This window comes from Dermochelys coriacea, chromosome 1 (genome assembly GCF_009764565.3).
Source record: "Dermochelys coriacea isolate rDerCor1 chromosome 1, rDerCor1.pri.v4, whole genome shotgun sequence".
Taxonomy (NCBI): Eukaryota; Metazoa; Chordata; order Testudines; family Dermochelyidae; genus Dermochelys; species Dermochelys coriacea.
Window position 1 is genome coordinate 278,583,269 of NC_050068.2, and position 12,493 is coordinate 278,595,761.

General features: G+C 37.6%; 1 protein-coding gene across 3 annotated transcripts in view; it reads left to right on the forward strand.

Annotated features, from left to right (window-relative positions):
• CCDC59 (coiled-coil domain containing 59) overlaps positions 1-12,493 on the forward strand; it is a 30,088-nt gene that overhangs the window by 876 nt on the left and 16,719 nt on the right. For all 3 annotated transcript variants that reach the window (XM_043492705.1, XM_038411170.2, XM_038411179.2), the window contains exons 2-3: positions 1,175-1,397; positions 12,025-12,124. In XM_043492705.1, the coding sequence (XP_043348640.1) occupies positions 1,175-1,397; positions 12,025-12,124 (323 nt within the window). The remainder of the gene's footprint in view (positions 1-1,174; positions 1,398-12,024; positions 12,125-12,493) is intronic.

The window sequence follows — 12,493 nt, forward strand, 5'->3', positions numbered from 1 at the left end:
TGCTTGTATTGAAACCATGAGTGCAGTTATCTAAGTGCTAGAATGGGTTTAATCCTTCTGTATGGAAAAGAAGACTCCCATTTTGCTTCTAACTGATAAATGGCTATACAAAGTGGAACAACTATTTATTTGTTTTTTTTCTTCGAGTGACTTGAGTGAATGCTAAAAATAGTCATGTATGTGTTGAGTGTGACATATATTTCTTGGCTTGAGAGAGACCTTTTCCCTGAACAGTTATAAAAAGCAGGTAAATGAAGAAAGATAGATATAAGACAATATTTTCTTTTAAAATACTTTAAAGCATTGTACTTCTGTAACTGAGACAGTTTTGTTCCAGTTGTAGTTAAAAATTTCTTGGGCATCCAAGATTATTTTTAGTAACGCTTCTTTGAATTCCCTTTGATCTCATACGTAGGACTGAAAGCAAGAGATTATGAGAAGTAAAAGCTGTTCAAAAATGGTTTTGAAAGCAGTAAGGAGACCTTATGAATCGTCTGGTGTATTCATCCGAGTATTTTTAAATGATTATCATCAGCAAGGCTACACCCACACTACCATGTTTTGCAACTACTTTCCTACAGTGGTGCAGCTGCACCAGTGCTAGCAGCCTAAGTGCTAATGTAGGGATCAGCCGTTTTCACCTTCATGTTTTGAAGCCTTTTTCAGTTTTCTTGATGCAACTTAAAGCAGTGGAGCCCTGTCTATAGCAGTGGTTCTCAACCAGGGGTCTGGGGCCAGGAAGCAGGGCCAGCATTAGACTTGCTGTGGCCCAGGATAGAAAGCTGAAGCCCTGCCACATGGGGCTGAAGCCCAGGGCCCTGAGCCTCGGTACCTGGGGCTGAAGCCAAAGCTTGAGCAATGTAGCTTCGGGGGATTCCCTGTGCATGAGGCCCCAGGCAACTGTACTGTAACACCGGCCCTGGCTTTTATATGCAGAAAATCAGTTGTTATGGCACAGTTGGGCCATGGAGTTTTTATAGCATGTTGTGGGGAGGGGACTCGGGGGGGGGGGAAGGTTGAGAACGCCTGGTCTATAGTAACAATGAAGGTGCTAGTTCTGGTTCATGTGATGGAAAAATGAGGTGAAAAATGCAGTAGCAGACTAAAAGCTTATTATTATTAAGTTACCTTCTTAGATAGTTTGTGTCTAACTCACTCTTTCTAATGGCTTCAGGGCAAGGATTTGCATTTTGGAGAAAGCAAAAGATCCAACGGGAATACAAGAAATTACTAAAAAAGGAAGGAAAGGCACATCCTCAATCGAAAGTTCAATATACAGATTCTTACCCAGAGCACTTGAAGCATCTCTATTTAGCTGAAGAGGAAATGCTTGAGAAACAATCAAAATCTAAAAGAACTGTAGTTTTGTTAGAACAAAAATGCAGCACAACAGTAAAGTAAGTATCATTTTTAAAACAATTTTTCCCCTTCATTCTTAAGTCACCTGATGCCACAGCTTAGGTCCTAGGTTTGGTTTATCTTTAAGTAAAGGTATAGATATTATAAAATCCTAATGAATAGATATGTTTTCTTAACATTAAATCTTATTCTGAATTGTTACAAACAACAGCTTTGTGCTTATTTTATCAGAACCAGAAAGCAAAACTGACAATAATTAGGGTTTGCATCTTGAGTTCCCTGTAAGCTATGCGCTTGGGTGGCCGCACAGGAGAGATTTAAGTGCCGCCTACCTGATAGCAGAGCATGCACAGCCAGTAGCATATGTTCAGGTGCACCTTCCCCCTGCATTGCACCATCCTGCAGCTGCCCCCAGGACCCTTCTGCTGGCTGTGCAGAGCACAGTGGAGGACGGAGCTGATGTCAGGGTGTTCCCTGGCCCCCGTCACTGTACCCCATCTCTGCAGAGCACGGCAGAGGGGACAGCTTGGTTCAGGAGCACTTGGAGCTGCTGCGGTCTGAATGGTGAGTGTCTGAGGCCTTGACTACACTAAAGGGAAAAGTCTAAGCTACACAATTTGAGTTACATGAATAGCGTAACTCAAATCAACATAGCTTAGATCTACTTACCGTAGGGTCCCACTACATGATGTCGACGTGATGTCGATGCTCTCCTGTTGACTTCCCTTACTCTTCTCGATCCGCTGGAGTACAGGAGTTGATGGGAAAATGATCTGCGGTCGCCGGTAAATATAGACAAGCCCCCAAACTCTGAGTGCCTTTCTTAAAGAGATGGTGCACTGTTTCTGAAATTTCTCCAGCAGCCAGGTGACGCAGTCTGTCTCTCTCTGTCCCCTCCCACTGCCCATGTACCCCATCTCTGCAGAGCCCGGGAGGGGAGACAGGGCTCAGGACAGAGCAGAAGAGCTTTCAGTGAGTGTCTTAGAGACAGCGCACAGCTTTCCCCAGTGTTACACTAATAAAATAATACCAATAGGATTTTGGTAAGATTATACTACAAGAGGCAAAATGCCACGTTTATTGTAAATACAACAGTTAGCATATGCTTTTCAGTCTCACAACACACACAGGTCCTGATCTTTTCCTGATGCATGCATTCCTCATTCACACACACACTTTCTCACAGAAACCTTCGAAGGTATACAGAATACATTGTAAATTAAGCCTTGCTAAATCTTATAACTAAAACAATTCACATTGGGGCTTCAGGCCCTCAACATTTCTCTAATCTATTTATCATAGACACTATACAAAATCCTGTCTTTTACTAACTAAACTTTATAACAGGTCCTAATTGTAATGCATATGGGAAACAGGATGCCAGTCTCAGACAGTCATTCCTTTCTGTTATTCAAAAAGGGTGACTGGCAGATTGAAATCAAGGTTTACATCAATTCTTATAGTACAGTTATCAAATTTAGCCCTATATAATTCCCCTTTTGACCCCTCAAGAACAATTCTTGAGTGGGTCATATCTAATATAATTGTCTCATAGCCACATATTGAGAGGTGATTTGAGCTTGTGGTTGCAATTTAACAAATAGTCTTTTTATCCAGCAACACATACATATTATTCCAATTAAGCAGACACAGGATAATACCAGTACAATTAGCAGTGGATGAAGCATAATTGGCAGTATGCCTTTGCAGGTGGGTGACCAGCCTGTAAAAAAACATTATACCAATGGTAAGCTGTTATCTGTTTTTCTGCAGTGGCGATTCTTAACATGTTTCCAGTTTTGCATATATAATATGAATGTTAGTTTCCCACATTGCCTTTTTGTTTGTTCTAGGAACTTTTACCTTTTAACAGGTGATTGGCAACTTTCTGCCATTCAATGCCAAGATTGATAGAGAACTTAGCTAAATCAGTGCTTACAGTAAACTGATTATTGGTAAACACAATACTTGCATTACATTTACATTTATCTACTGGTGGGTTGCTAACACTTTTATCTTCCCGAAATACTTTTTTCCAAGAATTAACACGTACACATAGCCCATTATACGGTTCTTTGGTCTCATTATTCAATTTATTTCACATACGTGATTCTAGTGAAATATCTTTACTACAGAGCTCTGGAGCAACAGGCAAAGACAAGCACACCCACTTTTGAGGCACCCGCTGGGTGCAACCTCTGATGTCCAATAGCTTCCCTCCCTCCCCAGTCCACTGGCTCAAGGTCCAGAGTAGCCAGAAGGATCCCATGTGCAATATGGGGAGTGGGCTAACTTTCCATATTTTTGCTTCCAGAGCCTGTTGGTGTGCAATTTTAACAACAATTTATTCAATTAAAATGTCTGGCCTTTCTATGCTAGAAACATACTTATTAGTATGAATGGATGCAGTATTAGTGATTTTTTTTTTCTTTTGAAGTGTATTAAAACCTTAATGTTTTCTGATATTATCCCAAATATTGACAAGACAAAACACAATTTCTATTGTGACAGTAGATTCATGGCATTTCAGGTTGCTTTTCAGCTGGTAACAGCTTTTCCTGATTTTCTGAAAGACAAAAATAACATGTTTCTACCCCTTTTGGGGTGGCAGATTAGTGCTTAAAATATTTCTTTTACAAATACCCTCGCTGATTGCAGGCAAAACAGAGGAATTACACCCATACTTTCCTGTGTTTTGCTCTATAGGGAGGCCAGGTTTCAATGGCTTCTACCTTTCAAGGGTTATGGGGAAATTATCCCACTGTTTAATCGTTAAATCCACAAGGTGCGGTACCTCCGTTTCCCTTCTTATACAGCAGACCAAGTTTATAATGTTTTTCCTGCTATGTTAAGCTTTAAGTTTATTTACAGATAATAGCTGAGAAGCATCATTACCATGTGACCTTAAAGGATTTTTCCAAAAATCATACACGCTATACATTGTTACAGGGGTACTTATTAACATTAAATCTCTTAAAGGTATCTTGTTATACCATGCCTTTTATTTAGACAATTTGTTTGCTGACCAGGTATGTCCTTTATCTGCAGCTTCTTTGTGCTGCTTTCTTTATCAGTTAGGTTATTTGCATTAACACAGACTGCTTCCTGGCTTGCTTTTGGGTCCAAAGCCATCCGCAGCTTAGAGACTCTGTCTTAAAAGGGACACAATTAACTTTTAACAGAGTTTTGATTACGCTTCACTTTTAACTCCTGCTTTGAAAGCATACAGCAACCTGAAAAAGAAAACACAACCTAATGTGAAAAGAAAAGGAGTACTTGTGGCACCTTAGAGACTAACAAATTTGTTAGTCTCTAAGGTGCCACAAGTACTCCTTTTCTTTTTGCGAATACAGACTAACACGACTGCTACTCTGAAACCTATTGTGAGGCTCCCTTAGGAGCCCTAATAGGATTTTAAGTAAGTAGCATGGTATGTCTGCATTTCTTTTACAATGTATACTGCACATGTTCTGGGGAAAATGTACATTCCTTCCAGTTTAACTTTATAGTTTAACTTCTATAACATTATCTATATCAATTTTTACATAAGGTGTAACTTTCTTTTAGTGCTTACAGAGTTTTCATATACCTTTATCAAAGTGACAGTTTGATTACTCAGAGCCATCTTAAGGTTTAGTGTTTCTAACATTGCTTCTTTTGTTTTGTGCACCTCACCCCTGCTGTTGCTTCAGAGGAACACTGTCTTTTTTTAATTTTTTATTCTTTTGCTACAGCTCTCATCTGCTATTTTGTTACAAAAAAACAAACACAATAAAGAATCAAGAATCTATTCTATTCTCCTGATTTTTGACTGCCCTGCTGCAGCCACAACTTAACATTTTACATTTTGTAAAGCGTTGATTTACCTCTTAAGAGTTAAATGCCAAATCCCAAAGCCTAACAACACACACCACCTGTGTCTAGCAAAAAGTTCTGTCAGTTTTGTAACTTTGAATTAAAGAGTCAAATGGATTTTTAGTGGCATTGTTTAAAACAGAAACAAAACCAATTGGTCCTTAGAACTTTACATATTTACACACACAGATAGATACATACACATTTTCTTTTTCTTAACGTCCCTTTTACATCTTACTTTCCCTTTATACATTTGAGGCAGTTAAGTTCCAATAGAACCCCTTTATGTTCTTTTAGCAAGTTTGACTAAATTTTCCAAATGATAGTTTATTTTTGCCTAGCTAATTTACAGACATTCCTTAGGAAAAGGGCCCATTTTTCCTTCAGAATGGCTGCAAAGAAACCAAGAATTCTTTTCCTCTAACACTTTTTATCTTTTTAACATTTTCACAAAGTTTAGCTGCTTAATTCCCTCCAGCTTCTGCAGTTAGTTAGATCAGTTGCTCATTTTCTAAACACCTTAATCAACTTAGATTTCACCATTCCAGGTATTGTTTCAATTCTCCATGTCTGCACTTCCTCCTTTCCTTACTTCTGCCACCATGCCCTCAGGGCTTGTAACCTGTTTTTCAGTTTCTTTATCTGCCCCCCCTCTCGCCCCCTTGCTTGTCTGGGCCCGATCTTGGTGGGGTTTTTGGGGCGGGGGGTTGGTTTTTTTATTTTATTTTTTTTGGGGGGGGGGTGAACTGTCCCTTTCCATGGGCACAGGCTTTGTTTTATTACCAATTTAGCAAGGAGGGTGGGCTTCTCAACTAGCCCCCACCACTCCTGATCCCTTTCCTTAAACATTTTTACAAGCTTATTTTGTTTCCTTAGTCACCTCTGATATCGCTCAGGGAGTGACACAGCCTAGATTCTTTGATCCGTCTACCCCTGAAATCGCTGAGCGAGTTGCCAGGCCCTTAGGCTCTTATTACCCCTGATATTTCAGTGAACAATCTGGCTTGGATTCTGTAATCGTAGCTTAGAATATTATGAGCTCTTTATGAAGCCTCTACCTTCCGGAGATCAGCAGGCTTGGTTAACCAATAACAATGCTGCGCTCCTAAGAGCAGGTCATGTGCACACTGGTTGGTTTTACAATAACCGGGACAAATGCCAGTATTCCCCCTTCCGCAATTCTTCACCGATTCATGTTACGCTAATAAAATAATACCAATAGGATCTTATAAGAGAGATAAGGCAAAATGCCACGTTTATTGTAAATACAACAGTTAGCATATGCTTTTCAGTCACACAACACATACACAAGTCCTGATCATTTCCTGATGTATGCATTCCTCAGTCACACAAACAGTCTGCATTGTAAATTAACCCTTGCTAAATCTTATAACTAAAACAATTCACATTGGGGCTTCAGGCCCTCAATGTTTCTCTAATCTATTTATCATAGACACAATACAAAATCCTGTCTTTTAACAGGTCCTAATTGTAATGCACATGGGAAACAGGATGCCAATCTCAGACAGTCATTCCTTTCTGTTATTCAGAAAGGGTGGCTGGCAGAATGAAATCAAGGTTTACATAGATTCTTATAGAACAATTATCAAATTTAGCCCTACACCAGCAGCCAACACAGACAGTCTCTTTCACACTCACCTCCCAACACCTACTTGTATTATTATTGTTGCTTCTTGTTACTTCCTTCAATGCACATATTCGCTGTAATTTTATTCTTTCAAAGTGTTATTTTAGTGTTTTGACTGGTCTGTGCATTTCATAATTTTTATTTCTCTTACACTTAAATTTAATTCTTTGAGTAGTCAGTTCTAAAATGCCAAACTTGTCCTGGCTGGACTAATTATCCCTATGTAACTTTTTAAAAATATATATTATATCTAGGTTCTTTTGTTTCTACTGGTGGCACACATAGGCACATAACACAATTTATTCAGCACATGATGGAAAAAATGAGTGGGAACATTGCTTGAGTCCTCTGAAATAATGAGAATTTTTCCATGGGACTTCAGTGGAAGAATGAAATAATGATTCTGGGCCAAATAATTTACTAATTTCGTCCCCAAATCCTACTAACTGAGATGTCTGCACAGATCCTGTAGCAATAAAGGAATTTTAAATTAAATTAAAACTACACTGGTTGGAAGAGATGGTAGTTAAATTTCAGTTTATATTTTATGTTGAGTGTGAATGCAAAAAGCATTTTTCTGTCCTAATTTCCCTACTTTCATGTTAACAGGAAAATTATATTCTCTATGGAATAAATAGCTTTGAACTTTTATTTGGAAAAATGAACACTGGTTTTTAATACTGTGTTTAATGTTAAAATTATTATTTAAAAATCCTAATTTTTTCCCCTTTAAAGGTAAGATGATTGGTTTCTAAATCTAATAGGGAGCTGTAGCTCACGAAAGCTTATGCTCTAATAAATTTGTTAGTCTCTAAGGTGCCACAAGTACTCCTTTTCTTTTTGCGAATACAGACTAACACGGCTGCTACTCTGAAACCCCCTTTGTTGTGCTACAGGTAATTTACTAGGTGGTGATGTTCTCAGCCAGTGCCCTAGTATGATGGGGGGATAATGTGCTTCTGAAGATTTAGTGTCTTTTTTTTGGACTGCAAAGCAAATATGTTTTAGATTTTGTGCTGCTTGTCACAGTGGCCCTGATCTCATTCCTGTTGAAGTCAATGAAAAGATTCCACTGACTTTTAAACAGCTTTTTGCTTACATCTTAAATTGGATAAGGTATTCCTTGTTTCTTTTCTAAAGTCTTGACAGCTGTTTAAAAATACACATTACATATGTTTTATCCTCCAAATGTGTCTGCACTTTCATGATGAGTACAATATTTTTTTTTATAAATAAAAAAATAGGAGACTATTAGTAGAGCAGTTTGAGGCAAAATGTGTTATAAATGGGGTCCTGCCTGGGCCTTTTTTCATATCGTCTCATTGTGCTTCCTCACTCTACATAAATTTCCATAATCAACTTACTCAACATGCCTGAACCATCTGCACCTGAGTCCTGTCACCTTACTTTCAAATAAACGTAATTTGACCCAGCACCTTTTAACTACAGCTCAATATTCAGATTAACTGTTCTTCTTACAATACTGAAGTTATCATCTTTCATCTTGTCAATCAATTCATCGCTCAGTGTCCATGATCCAATTCTAGAACCATGAAAATAGAAGATACTTTACACACACTTACACAGCTTAATTCAAATGTTTAAATTTTCTTAAGCCTTTCTGTGTCTGTAAGCCATTCAGGTGATCCAATTTATTTGTATAAATGTTCACAGAAAGTAAATTTCAGTGTTTTGTGCTGAAAGTGTTTCCAATCCCAGCTAAGCAATAGAGCTTAAATTTAGAACATTTGTAGGCAGCCCATAATAACAATTTGAAAAAAAAATTGTATTATCTTTCAATTATTTACTTAGGCTAGCTATATAGTAGGTTTCTACCCACTACATATAATCAAAAGCATCTTTTGGATAAGTCACCTACTTTATTCTTTAGACCATGGTTCTTACATACTATATAATTTTGGCCATTGTAACCTTTGACTCTTCACTTTCCTTTTTCATCGTTGACAACTGCAATTTGGATACCATATTGTTATTGTATGCAGCTCCAAAAGCTGTTGTTTTATCCCACTTGTCTACATCTCTTCACTTGAGTATATCATTTTAAGGCAGTGGTTCTTAAACTTTTTGTATTGGTTATCCTTTCATAAAACAGGCCTCCGAGTGTGATTTCCCCTTATAAATTAAAAACATTTTTTTTTATATTTAACACTGTTATAAGTGTTGGAGGCAAAGCAGGGATTGGGGATGGAGGTTGACAACTCGTGACCCCTACATAATAACCTTGTGACCCCCGAGGACTCACGACCCCAAGTTTGAGAACCCCTGTTTTAAGGTGTTCACATATTCAAGGCATCCCGATTAGTGAGTGGCGCGGGCCGAGGGATGTACTGGCTGCCACTTCCAGCAGCTCCCGTTGGCCTGAAGCAGCGAACTGCGGCCAGTGGAAGCCGCAATCGGCCGAACCTGCGGACACAGCAGGTAAATAAACCGGCCCGGCCTGCCAGGGGCTTTCCCCGCACAAGCAGCGGAACAAGTTTGGGAACTACTGTACTAGATGATGATACTCTGTGATGGATTATATTACTGATGTCTCTCCAACTATCCCCTTGTCATGCATCATAATTCACATGTGGAATGCTGAGACTTAAAATTTTGTTCTTAGTAGTTCATATATTGACAAGGTAAATTTCACTGAGTTGTTCTAGTGATAATGTTCACTTCTGAGGATTTTGCTGTCATTAGAACTTTGGCCAGAGCTAATTACAAATCTTGTTGCATCTTATTTGTTTTTAAGTATATAAATCTATCACTTTATCTTTAAAAACACTTAATGCATTATAGTGCAACAGTTAAATTATTATACTAATTAATATGGTTGTACAAGTATAGTTTTCAGTCACTTTGTATTAATGTGTTACAGTTGCTTGAAATTGAATCTCCAGAAATTCTTGCTCTTATTGATTGTATGACTGCTGCTATATTACATGTGCTACGTGAATTTGATGCATGACAGTTAATATTAGGGCTGTCAATCGCAGCTAATGCAAGCAATTACTGCAAAACAAATTAACTAGATTAAAAGAAATAGTTGTGATTAATACATTATTAAACAATAATAGAATACAATTTAAATTTATTATAAATATTTTTGGATATTTTTCTACATTTTCAAATATATTACCTGAAAGTGAGAACAGGCACATGACATTATAAATAAGAAGCAGGCAGCATTATCTCCCATAAATGTAAAGAAACTTGTTTTGTATTAGCAACTGGCTGAACAAGAAGTAGGACTGAGTGGACTTGTAGGCTCTAAAGTTTTACATTGTTTTGCTTTTGAGTGCAGTTATGTTTATATATATAAAAAAAAGATAATTCTATATTTGTATGTTGCACTTTCCAGATAGAGATTACACTACAGTACTTATATGAGGTGATTTGAGAAATACTATTTCTTTTTATCGTTACAGTGCAAATATTTGTAATAAAAATAATATAAAATGAACACTATACACTATGTATTCTGTGTTGTAAGTGAAACCAATATATTTGAAAATGTAGAAAAAAATACAAAAATATTTATAATTTACATTGGTATTCTATTATTGTTTAACATTGTGATTAAAACTGTGATTGTGACTTTTTTTTAATCTTGCAATGAATTGCGATTATTTTTTTTTAATCATTTGAATCCTACTTAATATAGATTGGGATTATTTGCCACTTTTTACCACGTTCTGTATTAAGGTATAGGGGATATCAAGTAGAATCTTGTCTATGGTGTTTCTATTCTATTTATTTTTGGCATTTGTCTTTATATACTGCATTACTATTAAAAATAGTAGCACACTTTCAAAATGGTGTGCTCTCAATTTTAGGTGTTAGTACACAGTCTTGCCACATGATGGAGCTGAAAATAAACTGATGACTTGCAGAAAATAAATGTGATGCTTTTGAATGGCAGCATGAGTTCCAAGACAGTATCTGAACTTTCCTTTTTTTTGACTGAGCCTATATCATGTTTGCTAGATGGCACTAATTAGCTGTCATCTCTGAAATCTAAACTATAGCGCATCAAGGAATTTGTCCACCTGTTAGTTTGTTTGGCAGAAGTATTTTCATTCAGAAGTATTACCTATTTTCAAAGGTAACCAGTTTAAATGTTGCTAATGGCTTGAGCCCTTATTTACCTATCATGCTATTTAAATAATGTAAAAATTGGGAATCTGAACAAAATCATGAAGGTAGATAACTCTATTACACAAAAAAGAAAAGGAGTACTTGTGGCACCTTAGAGACTAACAAATTTATTCGAGCATAAGCTTTCATGAGCTACAGCTCACTTCATCGGATGAAGTGAGCTGTAGCTCATGAAAGCTTATGCTCAAATAAATTTGTTAGTCTCTAAGGTGCCACAAGTCCTCCTTTTCTTTTTTGCAAATACAGACTAACACGGCTGCCACTCTGAAATCTATTATACAGAAAAATCCCACAAGGGAAGAGGAGTGTGGTGGCAGGAAACATCTATCTATGCTAAGCTGCACTGCCTCCTGCCAGATTACTACATGGAATTCTCTGCAGTCTGAAGAGGGTGGTGATGTGGGGAACAGAAATATCCCTAATGCAACCCTTCAGTTCTGTGAGCCATACGCACAGGGCACAAGAGGCACTGTACTACTTAGAACAACTCCTTGCCGTTCCTCTTTGTGCACACAGCTCCATGTAGTTCAGTCCCTGGTATATTAAGAATTTACTGAGAAACTTGATTTATTGGATTCCCATCATGATTGTGATAAATAGATAAGCCTCATAAGGTTTGGATCAGGTAAGCATCATAGAATCCTGTGACTGGAAGGGACCTCAAGAGATCATCTAGCCCTGTCCCCTGCACTCATGGCAGGACTAAGCGTGTTTTTGGTATAGAAATTTGGTGAGATTTCTAGTATTTGTGTAATCAAGAACACATTGCAGTCCCAGCAGACACGAGAATGAAGAGACAAATGCCTTTTTTGTTGTGAAAAAAGAGGGTATTTTTGTTTGTTTGTTTGTTTGTTTTTTTAATGTAAAGATTCATGGTTTCTTCTTAGAGCCACTTAATTCCTAAATAGTCTATACTAAATCAATCCTGCTTTGTGCTACAGTTATAATTGTGGTAATCTAAAGACCCATGAGCTAATTACATGTACGCTTGTCCATTATAGGTCAGATACGACTCAGAAGAAGTTTAAAAAGAAAACTTCAAATCAAAAAGCAAAAGAAGAATATGAGAAAATAAAGGCTGAACGTGCCAAGAAGAAAGAGGTGAACAAATCTTAAATTGCGATCTTTGGGGCAGGATTGTATCCAGAGGTTAAATTGGAGGGGGGAGGTAAATTATATTCTGTCTCCGAAATCAGATTAAACACCGCTCACAAATGTACAAGTGTTAAAATATGATTGTTCATGCTCTCCTATTGTGCACTACACTGGGTTTCCTGAGTTTTGTTCTCTCTGTGGGTTTTATATACTATGTGCTTATCTGGCTAAGCTCAAACTTCACAGGACTTGATGCCCCCTGTGCTCTTTGATCTGGCTTCCCTTCAGTGAGGTATAGCTGCCCTGCTTGGACTTGATTTTTTGACTGGGGAAAAATATGTTGTGACATTTCCCCCGTGCATCCATTTGTGATGC